A 16,425-nucleotide genomic window follows, 5' to 3' on the forward strand; every position below is an offset into this window, starting at 1 on the left:
TCTTCCCATTTCCCTTCCCTTCCCCTCCCCACAGGCAGATTTGTCGCCACCCCCCTCAGCCGGTGACCCGGGCAGCCCCCGCTCAGGGCAGGCAGCTCCCGCCAGGCCGTTACGGACGGACGGCTCCGGCGCCGGGCCAGGGCCAGCCGCTGCCGCGCTGCGGGGGGACCCCGGGGCACCCCGGCGGGAGCCGGCCCGGCGCCGGCGGCTGCTGGTACCTCGGGAGGGCTACCGCACCCCCCCCCCCCCGGGCAGGCGGCTCCGCGGAGAGGCCGAAAGGCTTCGTGGCTTTATTTCGGCTGCAAAGAGCTACACCCGGAGCGGAGCGGCACCGCCACCCCCCCGCTCGCCCGCCGCTCCGCTCGGGCTTCCCAGCCGCACGGCTCCCCCGCGCAGGGCCGAGCTGCGCCTGCGCCTGCGCCCTGCTGCTGCGCGGCGCCGGGCCGGGCCGGGCCGGGCCGAGCCGAGCCGAGCCGAGCCGAGCCGAGCCCAGCCCAGCCCAGCCCGCCCCGCACTGCCCGGCGCCGCGCCGACTCCAGCCACTCACCTGGCACCGACCCGGAAGCGGCGGGGGGCGCCCCGCGGTCCGTCGGTCAAAGCCTTCCCCCCGGAGCCCGTCCCTCCTCCCAATGGCCTCCGGAACCTCCCGCGAGCAGCCCCGCGAGCGTATCGGACGCCTCCCCGCGGGCACCGCCGCACGGTGCCTGCAGGGGGCGGTGTGGCCCGCGGCGCCCGCTCCAGCCGCGAGGGGCGGGGCCAGGGGCTCCCGGGCTGGCGGCTCCCGGGCTGGCGGCTCCCGGGCTGGCGGCTCCCGGGCTGGCGGCTCCCGGGCTGGCGGCTCCCAACGTGGCGGCTCCCAACGTGGTGGCTCCCGGGCTGGCTGCTTCCGGGCTGGCGGCTCACGGGGTGGCAGCTCCCGGGTTGGAGGCTCCCAACGTGGCGGCTCCCGGGCTGGCGGCTCCCGGCGTGGCGGCGCCGCAAGGCTGGCTGCTCCCGGGTTGGCTGCTCCCGGGCTGGCTGCTCCCGGGCTGGCGGCTCCCGGGCTGGCTGCTCCCGGGCTGGCTGCTCCCGGGTTGGCTGCTCCCGGGCTGGCGGCTCCCGGGTTGGCTGCTCCCGGGTTGGCTGCTCCCGGGTTGGCGGCTCCCGGGCTGGCGGCTCCCGGGCTGGCGGCTCCCGGGTTGGCGGCTCCCGGGTTGGCGGCTCCCGGGCTGGCGGCTCCCGGGCTGGCAGCTCCCGGGCTGGCGGCTCCCGGCGTGGGGGCTCCCGGGCTGGCGACTCCCGGGCTGGCTGCTCCCGGGTTGGCGGATCCCGAGCTGGCGGATCCCGGGCTGGCGGCTCCCGGGTTGGCTGCTCCCGGGTTGGCGGCTCCCGGGCTGGAGGCTCCCGGGTTGGCGGCTCCCGGGCTGGAGGCTCCCGGGCTGGCTGCTCCCGGGTTGGCTGCTCCCAGCGTGTCAGCTCCCGAGCTGGCGGCTCCCGGCGTGGCGGCTCCCGGGCTGGCGGCTCCCGGGCTGGCGGCTCCCAGCGTGGCAGCTCCCGAGCTGGCGGCTCCCGGCGTGGCGGCTCCCGAGCTGGCGGCTCCCGGTGTGGCGGCTCCCGGGCTGGCGGCTCCCGGGCTGGCGGCTCCCGGGTTGGCTGCTCCCGGGTTGGCGGCTCCTGGGCTGGCGGCTCCCGGGCTGGCGGCTCCCGGGTTGGCTGCTCCCGGGTTGGCGGCTCCCGGGCTGGCGGCTCCCGGCGTGGGGGCTCCCGGGCTGGCGGCTCCCAGGTTGGCTGCTCCCGGCGTGGCAGCTCCCGGGCTGGAGGCTCCCGGGTTGGCGGTTCCCGGGCTGGCGGCTCCCGGCGTGGGGGGCTCCCGGGCTGGCGGCTCCCAGGTTGGCTGCTCCCGGCGTGGCAGCTCCCGGGCTGGCAGCTCCCGGGTTGGCGGTTCCCGGGCTGGCGGCTCCCGGGCTGGCGGCTCCCGGGTTGGCGGCTCCCGGGCTGGCGGCTCCCTGCGTGGCGGCTCCCGGGCTGGCGGCTTCCGGGCTGGCGGCTCCCGGGTTGGCTGCTCCCGGGTTGGCGGCTCCTGGGCTGGCGGCTCCCGGGCTGGCGGCTCCCGGGTTGGCTGCTCCCGGGTTGGCGGCTCCCGGGCTGGCGGCTCCCGGGCTGGCGGCTCCCGGCGTGGGGGCTCCCGGGCTGGCGGCTCCCAGGTTGGCTGCTCCCGGCGTGGCAGCTCCCGGGCTGGAGGCTCCCGGGTTGGCGGTTCCCGGGCTGGCGGCTCCCGGCGTGGGGGCTCCCGGGCTGGCGGCTCCCAGGTTGGCTGCTCCCGGCGTGGCAGCTCCCGGGCTGGCAGCTCCCGGGTTGGCGGTTCCCGGGCTGGCGGCTCCCGGGCTGGCGGCTCCCGGGTTGGCGGCTCCCGGGCTGGCGGCTCCCTGCGTGGCGGCTCCCGGGCTGGCGGCTTCCGGGCTGGCGGCTTCCGAGCTGGCAGCTCCCGGCCAGGTTGCTCCCGGGTTGGCTGCTCCCGGGCTGGCAGATCCCGGCGTGGCGGCTCCCAGCGTGGCAGCTCCCGAGCTGGCGGCTCCCGGCGTGGCGGCTCCCGGGCTCGCGGCTCCCGGGCTGGCGGCTCCCGGGCTGGCGGCTCCCGGGTTGGCGGCTCCCGGGCTGGCGGCTCCCTGCGTGGCGGCTTCCGGGCTGGCGGCTTCCGGGCTGGCGGCTCCCGGGTTGGCTGCTCCCGGGTTGGCGGCTCCCGGTGTGGCAGCTCCCGGGTTGGCGGCTCCCGGGCTGGCAGCTCCCGGGCTGGCAGCTCCCGGGCTGGCGGCTCCCGGGCTGGCGGCTCCCGGGCTGGCAGCTCCCGGGCTGGCGGCTCCCAGCGTGGGGGCTCCCGGGCTGGCGGCTCCCAGGTTGGCTGCTCCCGGGTTGGCTGCTCCCGGCGTGGCAGCTCCCGGGTTGGCGGCTCCCGGGCTGGCGGCTCCCAGCGTGGGGGCTCCCGGGCTGGCGGCTCCCAGGTTGGCTGCTCCCGGGTTGGCTGCTCCCGGCGTGGCAGCTCCCGGGTTGGCTGCTCCCGGGTTGGCGGCTCCCGGGTTGGCGGCTCCCGGGCTGGCAGCTCCCGGGCTGGCGGCTCCCGGCCTGGCAGCTCCCGGCGTGGCAGCTCCCGGCGTGGCGGCTCCCGGCGTGGCAGCTCCCGGGCTGGCGGCTCCCGGCCTGGCAGCTCCCGGCCTGGCAGCTCCCCGCGTGGCTGCTCCCGGCGTGGCGGCTCCCGGGCTGGCGGCTCCCGGGCTGGCGGCTCCCGGCGTGGCAGCTCCCGGGTTGGCGGTTCCCGGGCTGGCGGCTCCCGGGCTGGCTGCTCCCGGGCTGGCGGCTCCCGGCGTGGGGGCTCCCGGGCTGGCGGCTCCCGGGCTGGCTGCTCCCGGGCTGGCGGCTCCCGGCGTGGGGGCTCCCGGCCTGGCGGCTCCCGGCGTGGGGGCTCCCGGGTTGGCTGCTCCCGGCGTGGCAGCTCCCGGGTTGGCGGTTCCCGGGCTGGCGGCTCCCGGCGTGGCAGCTCCCGAGCTGGCGGCTCCCGGCGTGGCGGCTCCCGGGCTGGCGGCTCACGGGCTGGCGGCTCCCGGCGTGGCGGCTCCCGGGCTGGCGGCTCCCGGGCTGGCTGCTCCGGGGCTGGCAGCTCCCGGCATGGCTGCTGCCGGCGTGGCGGCTCCCGAGCTGGGAGCTCCTGGCGTGGCTGCTCCCGGGTTGGCGGCTCCCGGGCTGGCAGCTCCCGGCGTGGCGGCTCCCGGGGAGGTTGCTCCCAGGTTGGCTGCCCCCAGGCTGGCAGCTCCCGGCGTGGCGGTTCCCGTGCTGGCTGCTCCTGGGTTGGTGGCTCCCAGGCTGGCTGCACCCGGGCTGGCTGCTCCCGGGTTGGTGGCTCCCGGGCTGGCTGCTCCCGGGCTGGCTGCTCCCAGGCTGGCTGCTCCCAGGCTGGCTGCTCCCAGGCTGGCTGCTCCCGGGTTGGTGGCTCCCGGGCTGGCTGCTCCCGGGCTGGCTGCTCCCGGGTTGGCGGCTCCCGGGCTGGCTGCACCTGGGCTGGCGGCTCCCGGCGTGGCGGCTCCCGGCGTGGCGGCTCCCGGGCTGGCTGCTCCCGGGTTGGCGGCTACCGGGCTAGCTGCACCTGGGCTGGCAGCTCCCGGCGTGGTAGCTCCCGGCGTGGCAGCTCCCGGGCGGGCTGCTCCCGGTGTGGCGGCTCCCGGGCTGGCGGCTCCCGGCGTGGCGACTCCCGGCGTGGCTGCTCCTGGCGAGGCTGCTCCCGGGTTGGCGGCTCCCGGGCTGGCGGCTCCTGGCGTGGCGGCTCCCGGGCTGGCTGCTGCCGGCGTGGCGGCTCCCGCCCGTGCTGCGGATAGCGTGCAGGTCTGGTCGGTACGGGACCAGCTCCTTAACGGAGGACAACCCCAACCCGTGCTCCGGTTGCGCCTCTCCTGCCGCCAGCTGCACTGGCAGCGGCTGGCAGCTACCCTCGCTGCCAGAGGCCGAGCGAGCCAGCGGCCCCCGTTCCCGCTTGATAAATGGCCGATGACCTCGCGTGACCCCGGGGTGATGCTGGTGCCCTGGCAGCCATGGACTGTAGCCCCGGGGTGATGCTGGTGCCCTGGCAGCAGTGGACTGTAGCCCCGGGGGGATGCCGGTGCCCTGGCAGCCATGGGCTGTACCCCCGGGGTGATGCCGGTGCCCTGGCAGCCGTGGGCTGTACCCCCGGGGTGATGCCGGTGCCCTGGCAGCCGTGGGTTGTACCCCCGGGGTGATGCCGGTGCCCTGGCAGCCGTGGGCCGTACCCCCGTGTGGTGAAGAGGTTATTAAATTTATGAATATGAAATATGAATTATGAAAAATATAATTTTATTAATTATCAAACTATTAATAACCGATGAATCACCAACTTATATACATGTTCTAGTGCACGTTCGTGAAATAGATTCCACAACTGGCTTAGTGTTATGATTATAACGTAATTGAACTATCTATAAACCCTTTCTGTATTTATATGCCGAAGGGTGCAGTTCCGCCGCTTGGCCACTAGATGGAGTCTCGGCGGGACGCGGGCGGCTTCTGGCTATACACAGCAATATTACAATCTTCCTATGCGTCAGCGCCCACTCTGCTAGACGCGGATACTTTGAACTGAGTGCTAGTGGGTGGAAAGCACGTGGACGATATTCAATCCCCTTCAGACAACAGGGATCGGTCCTGGTCGGGGTCGGCCCGTGGGGTCGGCCCTCTAAAGTCGGCTCGCACGGCAGGGCGGGACGACGGTGGCCGGTAGGTGGGCTCGAACGACGGAAGCAGGCGAAGCTACGGGGGTCGGCCCAACCACGGCGGTTCTCGGGGCTGATGCAAACAGCCTCGGGGAGAGAATGCGGCTGCGTTATGCGGCGAATTCTCGTTTAATGAGGTTAAAGGAGCAACAGGACTCTCAGAGTGGTCCCGGGTTCGGTGCAGTATAAGCACGACCAATGCTTTGGTTTTCCCTGAGATCCACAGGGCTCAGAGCGGCACTCGGCGGCTCCTCTCCCGCTACGGCGGGGCTAGGCATACATGGACTCGGTATTGATCAAGTCCCTTCTCCCCGGCAACTGGGCAGATCTTACCCGCGGGGGTTGGTCCAGTCCTCCGGTGGCACGATGGGCTCTCCCGGTCGGCACGACTGGTTGTAACAATGCTGAGCTCCTCAGGCTCAGCGAAGGTCCTCCCTCTGGGCTTCTTCAACGATGCAGAGGTTTCCAGTATGCGTGCGTGTATAACAGAAGCTAACAACAATAAGCTCAATGGCAAAGGCTGCAGCTCGAGAGTTACTCTCTCGAGCAAGCACAGAGACAAAGTAAATGAGGGGGCAACGTGTTCACCAACTGGGGTGATACTTATAGATTCCTCGAGGCTGGGCTTGACCAATGGGCACTCTCATAAACAACTGGCTCCAGCCTATAGAAAGCGTGAAGCGAGAATATGCCCATACTTGGTGTAAGCACAAGCGCTGCATGCGCTGGGTGCGTGCAAGCCTGGCTAATGCCTTGGCTTTTGTCTTCCTCCTGGAGGAGGGGGAACTTGCCCACATGCTGGGACAAGATTCAGTATCAGTGCCTTCACCACACCCCGGGGTGATGCCGGTGCCCTGGCAGCCGTGGGCTGTACCCCCGGGGTGATGCCTGTGCCCTGGCAGCCGTGTGTTGTACCCCCGGGGTGATGCCGGTGCCCTGGCAGCCGTGGGCTTTACCCCCGGGGTGATGCCGGTGCCTGGCAGCCGTGGGCTGTACCCCCGGGGTGATGCCGGTGCCTGGCAGCCGTGGTCTGTCCCCTCGGGGTGATGCCGGTGCCCTGGCAGCCGTGGGTTGTACCCCCGGGGTGATGCCGGTGCCTGGCAGCCGTGGGCTGTACCCCCGGGGTGATGCCGGTGCCTGGCAGCCGTGGGCTGTACCCCCCGGGGGATGCCGGTACCCTGCCAGCCGTGGGCTGTACCCCCGGGGTGATGCCGGTGCCTGGCAGCCGTGGGCTGTACCCCCGGGGTGATGCCGGTGCCCTGGCAGCCGTGGGCCGACCCCCCGGAGGGCAGAGCCGCGGCCGGCGGGGCAGGCGGGGGGCGGACGGTGCTGGCTTCACTTCCTCCCGGCCGCTCCCCGCCCCGGCGCCGCCCGCCCCTGCCCGCCCCGCCGCAGGTGAGGCGAGGCTGTGCCCGGAGCGGGGCGCCGCGGGCAGGGCCATGGCGTACCGGGAGCTGGTCAGGCGCTGGCATGAGGGGGTGCTGGCGGCCGACGCCGAGCGCTGGGACGCGGCGCTGGAGACCTTCGCCGGCATCCCGGAGCCGCCGTCCAGGATCTGCTTCGACATCGGCTGCGTGGAGCTGCTGGCCGGCAGGCCGCGGCAGGCCCTGCGGGTGAGCCGGGGAGCCGCGCTGGCATGCGCATGGGACCGGCACGGACACGGGCATGGGCACGGACACGGGCATGGGCACGGGCATGGGCACGGACACGGGCATGGGCACGGATACGGGCAGGAGCAGGGGCAGGGGCACGGACATGGGCACAGATATGGGCACAGATACGGGCAGGGGCACGGACACGGGCACAGATACGGGCAGGGGCATGGGCACAGATATGGGCACAGATACGGGCAGGGGCACAGACACAGATACGGGCAGGGGCACGGGCAGGGGCACGGACACGGGCACAGAGAGGGGCATGGGCACAGACACAGACACGGGCACAGATACGGGCCGGGGCATGGGCACAGATATGGGCATGGGCACAGATACGGGCAGGGGCATGGGCACAGATATGGGCAGGGGCACAGACACAGACACGGGCAGGGGCACGGACACGGGCACAGATAGGGGCATGGGCACAGACACAGACACGGGCACAGATACGGGCAGGGGCATGGGCACAGATACGGGCAAGGGCATGGGCACAGATACAGGCATGGGCACAGATACAGGCATGGGCACAGATATGGGCACAGGCACAGACATGGGCATGGACACAGGCACGGACACGGCCCAACGGTGCACGAGGGGCAGCCTGCAGGGGCTGTTCCTGGGAGCAGTGCTGCCCCTCGCCCGTGTCAGGAGCAGGGGCGGTGGGGGTGAGGCAGCCTCAGCAAGTCTGCAGCGGACACCGAGCTGAGCGGTGCCGGAGGGAAGGGATCCATCCAGAGGGTCCTGGGCAGCCTGAGGGGAGGGCCCGTGTGATGCTCAGCAAGGCCAGGTGCAAGGTCCTGCACCTAGGTCACAGCAGTTGCAAACACAAATCCAGGCTGGGGAGCAGCCCTGGGGGTGCAGAGCTGGGCAGGAGCCAGCAGCCAGCACTGCCAGCCCAGCCCCAGCCTGGCCTGGGCTGAGCCCCAGCAGTGTGGGCAGCAGGGGCAGGGAGGGGATTCTGCCCCTCTGCTGTGCTCTGCTCAGACCTCCCTGCAGTGCTGGGGCAGCTCTGGAGCCCTCAGCACAGCACAGCCAGGGACCTGTTGGAGCAGGGCAGAGGAGGCTACAGCAGTGCTGGCAGGGCTGGAAGCCCTCTGCTGTGAGGCCAGGCTGAGAGAGTTGGGGTTGTGCAGCCTGGAGGAGAGAAGACTCCAGGGAGACCTTCTGGTGGCCTTTTGGTGCATGCAAGGGGCCATGGGGAGAGAGAAAGGTAATGGCTTGAGGTTTAGATTAGGTATTAGGAAGAAATTCTTCGCTGTGAGGGTGGTGAGACACAGAGCCAGGCTGCTCAGAGGGGTGGTGGATGTCCCATCCCTGCAAACTCTCAAGGCCAGGCTGGATGGGGCCTTGATCACCTTCCAGTGAAGGTGTCCCTGCCTACAGCAGCAGGCTGGAACTGGATGACCTTTAATGGTCCCTTACAACCCAAACCACTCTCTCATCCTGTGAGTTGCCCCTTTGGGCTCACCAGGCAGTGATGCTGGAGCTCAGTGTCCTGCTTGTACAGCCAATGGCATCAGTCTGAGCTGGCTGGGACAAGGAGCCCTGCAGCTGCCTCTGTCCCTGCAGGGCCTGAAGCTGCCAAACAGAAACCACTGTGCTGGAAACCCACTGCCCTTTGGAAGGGGAGGCTGGCAGGGGCATAGAACAGGTTGAAAAAGACCTTTAGATCATCAAGTCCAGCTGTTAAGAGCAGCTTCCTGTGCTGGTGCAGGCAGGGAAGCACCCTGAGGCACAGGCTGTTTGTCAGAGCACCATAGATGTCTGCAGTCTGTCTGTCTGCCCACTGAGGAGATGCTTATAAACCATTTCTTAAGCAGCACAAACTGCTCAGGCTGTGCTGCAAGCACTGGGGCAGAGCCCCAGAGCCCCAGGCAAGGCTTTAAGGCTCTAACAGAGCACAGCTGGATGGTGCTCAGGAGAGGCTTTCAGCCCTGGTGGGTGGGCAGTGACTGGGAAGAAGCTCAGCTGGGTGTTTACTTTCCCTCCTGTGCAGCCAGCCCAGCCCAGCCCAGCAGGCTGCTGGAGCAAGGTGTGCTCTCAGGGCCAGGGCAGGAGCCCCGAGGTGCAGGCACTCCCTGTCCTTCGGTGCTGTCCCTGCCCAGGCAGTTTCAGGGAAGTCTGAGCTTTCAGGCTTGAGTCACTATCTCCATCCCACCTCTGCCCTGATGAGGGGGGGAGCACAGCTCCTGGCTTTCTCGGGCAGTGAGGCAGTTTTCCTAGCACACAGAATCAATCAGCCAGGTTGGAAGAGACCTCAGAGATCATCAAGTGCAACCTATCACCCAGCCCTGACTGATCAGCTCAACCATGGCACCAAGGGCCTCATCCAGGCTCTTCTTAAACACCTCCAGGGATGCTGACCCCACCACCTCCCTGGGCAGCACATCCCAATGGCCAATCTCTGGGAAGGACTTTTCAAGGATCAAGCCTAAACCTCCCCTGGCACAGCTTGAGACTGTGGCCTCTTGTTCTGGTGCTGCCTGCCTGGGAAAAGAGACCAACCCCCACCTGGCTACAACCTCCCTGCAGGGAGTTGGAGAGAGCAAGAAGGTCTCCCCTGAGCCTCCTTCTCCAGGCTAAGCAACCCCAGCTCCCTCAGCCTCTCCTCACAGGGCTGTGCTCCAGACCCCTCCCCAGCCTTGTTGCCGTCCTCTGGACACCTTCCAGCAGCTCAACCTCCTTCCTAACCTGAGGAGCCCAGAACTGGACACAGGACTCCAGGTGTGGCCTCAGCAGTGCTGAACACAGGGCAGGATGAGCTCCCTGCTCCTGCTGGCCATGCAGTGTGGCTTTGAGGCTGTCAACCACAAGCTGCTGCCAGCTTTGCTAACTCTTGCCTCTAGCTGTGAAGCTGAACCAGTGGTGTTGGCTTGGAGGTGCATTGTGTGGAGCTCTTCAGCTGCCTCCCTTGCACCCTGTCATGTACTCAGCACTAGGCTGCACCAAGCAGCCTTCCCCAGCCTGGCCAGGCCTGCTGCTCCCACTGCCAGGCAAACTCTGCTCCAGGCAGCACAGTTTGCACATTGCAGGATGCAGCAAATGTAGCTCATTCACATCCAGTTCATCTACCATGGGAAGAGCCAAGATCTGAGTGGTGACTGGGAGCTGCTTCCTGCTCCTGGGCCCAGCTCACAGCCCTGCCCTTCCCATAGGAACATTTCTGTAGAGGCACAGAGAAGTTTGAGTTGGAAGGGACCTCAAGGATCACCCAGTGCCAACCCCTGCCATGGGCAGGGACACCTCCCACCAGCCCAGCTTGCTCAAGGCGTCATCCAGCCTGGCCTTCAGCACCTCCAGGCAGGAGGCAGCCACAGCCTCCCTGGGCAGCCTGTGCCAGAGTCTCCCCACCCTCCCACTGAAGAACTTCCTCCTCCTCTCCACTCTCAGTCTCCCCTCTCCCAGCTCAAAGCCATTGTTCCTCATCCTGGCACTCCCAGCCCTTGGCCAAAGTCCCTCCCCAGCCCTCCCTGGAGCCTTCTCTTCTCCAGGCTGCACAGCCCCGGCTCTCCCAGCCTGGCCCCACAGGGGAGGGTCTGCAGCCTCTGATCATCTCTGTGGCCTCCTCTGGAGCCTCTCCAGCAGCTCCAGGTCCTTCTTGTGCTGGGGGCCCAGAGCTGGAGGCAGTGCTGCAGGTGGGGTCTGAGCAGAGCAGAGCAGAGGGGCAGAATCCCCTCCCTGTGCTGCTGCTCTCCCTGCTCTGGCTGCAGCTCAGCACTCAGCTGGCTCTGGGCTGCCAGGGACCACTGCTGGCTCCTGGGCAGGTTGTCACCAGCTGACCCCCCCAGGTTCTCAATCCAGAGGAAGCTGCTCACCCAGCCCTGGGCCAGCTTTTGTGCTTAGTGCACACACCCAGGCACCACCAGAGAGATCCTCACTGCCCCTTGCCACGTGTCTGTGTTTGTCTCCTCAGGCATTCAACAGGACTGTAGAGAAGGACAACTCCCTGGCTGTGGGCTACTTTCAGAGAGGGTTTGTCCACCTGCAGCTGGAGATGTGAGTGAGGCACATGTCCACCTCAGGCCTTGGGGTTCTCCTTTGACTCCTCCTTTCTTGCTAAGCCTAAATGTTTCTCAAATTAATTGCTTGCAGCAGTTCCAAACAGTTCAGGAGGTGCAGCCTGGCCTTGCAAATCATGTCTCTGGGCAGCAAGTCTGGCCTCTGCTGAGAAGGTCCAAGCTGCACAGATCCAAGGCAGCCAATACAGGACAGTGCTGCCCCTTGCCCATGGAGTGAAAAGCTCCTCCTGGGTGTGGGGATGCCAGCAGCTCATGTTGCCTTTCAGATTTCCCCTGGAGCTGATGAAAGCACAGTTGCAGTGCTCAGTGTGTCCTCACCTGGCACACCTGAGCCTGGCCTTCCTCACAGTGCAGCCTGCCCACAGTTTCTGACTCCCACTCTCTGCTGGCAGTGGCTTTAGTGGCCTGGTCCCAGTCTCACTGGGGTGGCATTGAGAGAGCTTCACTACTGCCATGGGATTGATTACTCACTGGTTAAGTCCCAGGGACACCCTGCTCAGAGGATTTACAGATCCCCTCCTGCCTCTCCCCTCTTACTTCCCCCCCACCCCAGACCTTGATTTCCCCCAAATGTCACTCACTTTTTCTGGCAGGGAGGTAAAGTGAGCAGCCCTGCACCCACAGCTGGCCCCTGGGCAGCCACACACTCTGTGGCCCTGCCAGGGGAGGTGGGGTCCTGGCCAGCACCCTGGAGCTGCCCCAGTCTGCTCCCAGCACTGTGCTGCAGGCAGCAGAAGCAGGGCAAGCCTGCCCCAAGCACGCAGGCTGTGCCAGCTGGTGGGGGGCAGCACAGCTGGCAGAGCTGTCTCCTGCCCAAGGAGGTGACAGCCACCAGCAGCCTACAGGTCCTTCCTTCAGGTGCTGCTCCCACCCTCCCACATCCACCTGGGCTGCTTCTGCTGGCTGCATTGCAGTGGCTCTTGCTCAGGTGAGCTTTGCACAGCCCTTCCTGGACCCTTCCTTGCCCCACCTGCAGCCTCAGTGGGAGCCTGTTCTGCTCTCACTGCCCAGCTGGTGGAAATCCAGACTAATTCCCTGTCCTTAGACTTCCTCTGCAGCTGTGCTTGCAGTGCTTTGCAGCACTGACTGCCCCCCATCAGCAGGCTGGTGCTGATGCCCAGCCCCTGCTTCTCCCCTGAGCTATCTGCTGACACAGAACTCCCAGCACAAGCTGGGCAAGGAGCTCTCAGCATTGCTTCATCTTTGTCCTTTACCTTTTCTCCCAGGGGCACTGTGGCTGTGCCAGGTATCAAACCCCCCTGGTCACCCCTGCCAGGCACTCCCAGAGGAGAGGCACCACCTTCATGTTGTGCTGACTACCACCCAGGAGAGCACAGGGGATGTTCTGTGGGCACTCCTCTCTGCAGAGGGCAGCTCTGCTGATCCAGGCTACAGACCTGGGCTTTACTGGCTTGGGTTTTGATCTTCTTAGAGTCTCCAGCAGTTTCAGTCTCAGAATCCTCTGTGCTCTCTGCCCTGCAGGTATGAAGAAGCTCTCTCTGACTACCAGATGGCCTTCAATCATCTCAGGAAAAATCCCTTCATTGATTACAAGCAGCTGGGGCTGAGGCACATCCTCTATGCATGGGAGGTAAGAGCCTGGCTCAGCAGCCCTTCCCCTCTCTGGGGATGTTGGGCAGCTCTTCAGCAGTAGGTGTTGGTAACCAGAGAGCTTTTCAAGGCACTACAGTAGGACAGCAACAAATTCCTGCTTGCTTTGGGGTTTTCAAGACCTCAGTCATTCAAGTCATGAAGCATCAAAGGCCTCTGAGGAGCTTAGCAGGCTGCCCAGCTGGAGAAGTGAAACTGTTCAGAGCAGGTGGCACAGGAGTTTGTGCAGTGGGGGCCTGTGGCCTCCCTCTGCACTGCTTCCCCTGTGGAGAAGGTCTGAGCTCTGTCAACTCCTCAGCTCTGCAGGCCACAAGAGGTTAAAGTATAGCCAGGTGGGAACAAAACAGGTCCCTAGTGAAGTGTCATAGTGTAATGAGCAGGCAGCTTGCTCCACTGCTCCAAAAGGGGCAGAGGAGTAAGGTTGACACAGCTGGGTTGGGTAGGGATGGAGAGTTGCACTGGAAAGGCTGCTCACAGACTGCAGTGCCCCAGTGCTGAGCACAGCAAAGCATCTGAAATACAAAGGAGTCCACAGGCCAGGCTGAACACACCTCCCTTTACACCAGGGCTCCCTTTACACCAGGCCAACCTGTCCAGGCTTTCATGCCCCAGGGCTCTTCCTTCCCCCCTCCATTGCTAAGCTGGTTCAGGCTGGCCAGGCCCAGGCTGCCCTCCTCCTCCTCTCTCTCTCCCAAGCCCCATCAGAGCCACACTACACCCCCATGCCTAGGCCACAACTGCACAGTAAAGATACCAGAAGATAAGAGAGATGCCTCCTACAGGGGCAGAGAGGAAGGTAAGAGGAAGAAACCAACTTTGTGGCCAGACTTAAAAGGAAGCAGCATTTGTGGGAAGAGGTGGAAAGCTGAGAGCTCCCAGTGCAGCTCCTGGGCACTGCCTCTGGAGCTCTGCTCTTTGAGGGCTCAAACAGCCACATGAAGGCTCTAAGGCAGTTGTGTTCCTGGAAGCCTGGCTTGCCAGCTGCAGCAGCTGCCCTCAGCATTGCCTCTGTGTCTGAGCTCACTGAGCTGCAGGCCTGGGACACCCTGCAGCTCTCCACCCTCTTCCCTGCAGTTAGGCTGCTGCAGCCTGCAGCTGTAGAGAGATCAAAGGCTGACTTGGTTGTGAATCTTTGTGATGTTTGTCATGTGGAAGGCTCCTAGGGATGGTGCTTTACTGGGACACATCCTGAGCCCACACACAGCAGTGAAAAGCAGACAGAGGGAAGAAAGTGGAATTCTTCACTTGGGCAGGGGTGAGGAGCAGCTGGGTGACTCCAGCCAAGCCTGCCCAGGAACCAGGCCTGGGCTCCTCCTGCACCTTGTACCTGACAAGAAGCAGCTGTCCTTGGCACCTGTGGTGCTGCCCAAACCTCATGGTTTTTAACAGTGCCACAGCACTGCCCTCTCTCAGCTCACTCACACCTGGAGCAGCAAATCCCCTCTGAGAGGGGCAGGGCTGCAGGAGGCCACGGCAGGAGCTCCATGCCCTGGACAATCCCTCACTCCACGTGCTGTAGGCATTGCCAGGGTGTGTGCCCTCACCCTGCTGGCACTCCAGGCTTGGGATCTGCCTGCTGACTCTCCTGTGTTTGTCTCTTACTGCTGCCTGCAGCTCATTCTTCCAGAGGCACAGACACAATCCTGCTGCGGAGCTGTGCCCTCGGCCTCCCCACGCACAGCCTCTCACGTGCTGCTCTGCTCTGGGCACAGATGCTGCAGGGCTTGGAAATCCAGGCTGGAGCACCTGGGGGCTGAGTGAGGGCTGCTGACTTGCCTTGCCTTGCCTTGCCAGGGGTCATCTCTGTGTGTCCTGCAGGATTGCCATTCCCCAACCCCCCCTCCAAGCAGCTGTCTTCTGCTGCCTGTAGTAGAGGTAGAGGAAAGCATCCTGCAGCTGCAGCTATGTGCCCAGCACTGCTTCACCCAGGTACCACAGAGCAAGTCCCAAGCTGCTCACCCCCTCATCTGAGGCAGCAAGCTGACAGTGACCCTGTTAGGCCACACTTCTGCCTTGCAGCTTTTCCACAGCCTGGCCAGGGAGGAGCTGAGATCTCCCACTCTTAATGCAGCAGCAGATCAGTGCTTCCCACCCCCCCGGCCTGCCTTACTCCCACCCTCTGCCACCTCACCCCCCAGCACCCTCACCTGCTGCTGAAGGCTAACAGGCTGCAGCTGGCACATTCCCAGCCCACTGCAACGTGAATGGTTTCACTTCAGGGGTTTTGCAGTGGCAGGGGGGCAGAGGTACTCTGCACAGCCAGACCAGCACCCAGCTGCATGCAGGAAGAAGCCCAGGAAGAGCCTTTGTGGCCTTTCCTGGAATCATGGAGTGACTTCAGCTGCAGAAGACCTTCAAGGTCACCCAGTCCAACCATTCTCTAGCTCTGCCAGGGTGCTACCCCATGGCCCTCAGCACCACAGCTCTGCCTCTTTGAAACACCTCCAGGGGTGGAGGTTCAGCCACCCCCTGGGCAGCCTCTGCCAGAGTTTGAGAACCCTTTCAGTGAAGAAATTGCTTCTAATCTCCAACCTGAACTTTCCCTGGGACAGCTTGAGGCCTTTTCCTCTCGTTGCATCAGGTGCAGGAAGGGTAAGATTAGAACTTGTGTGGTGCCAGAGCTTCCTCTGCTGCTCCTTATGCCCCTGCTTGCCTTGAGCAGCTGCAGCACACCCAGGAGCTAGCCTGCAGGTACAGCTTTCATCTCTGTCCTCTCTGCTGTGCTGCTCAGTGCCTCCCCTGTGGCCAGAGGCAAGCAGCTTGGTGCTGGTGCTGGGACGTTCCAGTGCCTGGTGCCTGTTCTCTGGCTGAGGTCCCTGAGTCGTGTTGGGTGTCTGCAGGGTCTCAGCCCCCTGAGCTGTCTCCCCTTGCCCACCCCAGGTGCTGTACAGCACTGCAGCAGCACAGTGCCAGCTGCAGCAGTGGCAGGAGGCCAGGCTCACCCTGGAGAAGGCTGTGGTGTGGAGTCCTGAGGGCAGGACTGCAATCCTGGAGCTGGCCCTTGAGCGAGTGCAGGTAAGGCCACCCCTGCCAGCTGCTGCTCTGTGCTCTGAGCTCAAGTGAAGAGATAGGAGGGAAGAATGTGCCAAGTGCTGTGTGCTTGGCTTTTCTTGACCTGCTTGGTCACCTGGTGACAAAGTCTAAGCCATTTGCATGTGATGCTCCACCAGGAGGTTGCTTTCCTAGCCCCCTGTGCTCAGGAGCTGAGTTCTCTTTGTGCTTGGGGATGCCTTAGGCAGTGTTGCAGTGCAGGTTTGGAGAGTCCCCATGTCATGACACTGGCTGAGTGCTCTGAGTCCCTTTGGCCTCAGTAGCAGCTGGTGGCTGCTCAGGTGTTTGTGCCATTCACATTTGGAGCTCAACAGAGTGTTGAAGTGCTTGCAGGGCTGGCTCTAAGCAGAGGTTTCCTGTCAGACTCTTGGTATCAGGAAGTACCTGCAGCTCTCTCCTGGAGGGTTCATTCCTTTGCTAGCCCTGCACTTCCTTCTCAGATTTGGAGCCTTTCCAGGAGGTGATTCCTTTCTTAACCTCTCCTGGCCTCCTCTTTGTGCAGTATTTGCATTTGCTGTGGGCATGGCACTTGTGACTGAGCAGAGAGGGCAAACAGCCACAGCTGAAGCCAAGCATCGAACCTGGCTGCAGCTTGCTTTAACAAACTTTGCTCCACAGTCTCACAGAATCACCAAGGGTGGAAGAGACCTCAGAGATCATCAAGTCCAAGCTGGCACCACAGACCTCATGACTAAACCATGGCACCAAGTGCCACATCCAATCCCCTCTTGAACACCTCCAGGGATGGGGACTCCACCACCTCCCTGGGCAGCACATTCCAATGGCCAATCTCTCTTGCTGGGAAGAACTTCCTCCTCACCTCCAGCCTAAACCTCC

General features: G+C 65.0%; 2 protein-coding genes across 5 annotated transcripts in view; one reads left to right on the top strand and one right to left on the bottom strand.

The window, feature by feature from the left end:
• Nucleotides 1–6,693, bottom strand: LOC137454204 (nascent polypeptide-associated complex subunit alpha, muscle-specific form-like). The gene is made up of 3 exons (XM_068164172.1): nt 6,229–6,693; nt 4,135–4,752; nt 1–4,078 (listed from the first exon to the last, which is right to left on the bottom strand). The coding sequence occupies exons 1-3, from the start codon at nt 6,691–6,693 to the stop codon at nt 110–112; spliced, it is 5,052 nt and encodes a 1,683-aa protein (XP_068020273.1). The 3' UTR covers nt 1–109.
• NOXA1 (NADPH oxidase activator 1) overlaps nt 6,613–16,425 on the top strand; it is a 25,504-nt gene continuing 15,691 nt past the window's right edge. For 3 of the 4 annotated variants that reach the window (XM_068164162.1, XM_068164163.1, XM_068164165.1), the window contains exons 1-4: nt 6,613–6,865; nt 10,821–10,903; nt 12,409–12,517; nt 15,418–15,552. In XM_068164162.1, coding sequence (XP_068020263.1) covers nt 6,692–6,865; nt 10,821–10,903; nt 12,409–12,517; nt 15,418–15,552 — 501 coding nt within the window. In that variant the 5' untranslated portion in view covers nt 6,613–6,691. The remainder of the gene's footprint in view (nt 6,866–10,820; nt 10,904–12,408; nt 12,518–15,417; nt 15,553–16,425) is intronic. The other variant, XM_068164164.1, reaches the window with a different exon arrangement.

Source organism: Melanerpes formicivorus, unplaced genomic scaffold (genome assembly GCF_026170545.1).
Source record: "Melanerpes formicivorus ecotype bairdi unplaced genomic scaffold, bMelFor1.0.p_v2 SCAF_77, whole genome shotgun sequence".
In the NCBI taxonomy this organism is placed as follows: domain Eukaryota; kingdom Metazoa; phylum Chordata; class Aves; order Piciformes; family Picidae; genus Melanerpes; species Melanerpes formicivorus.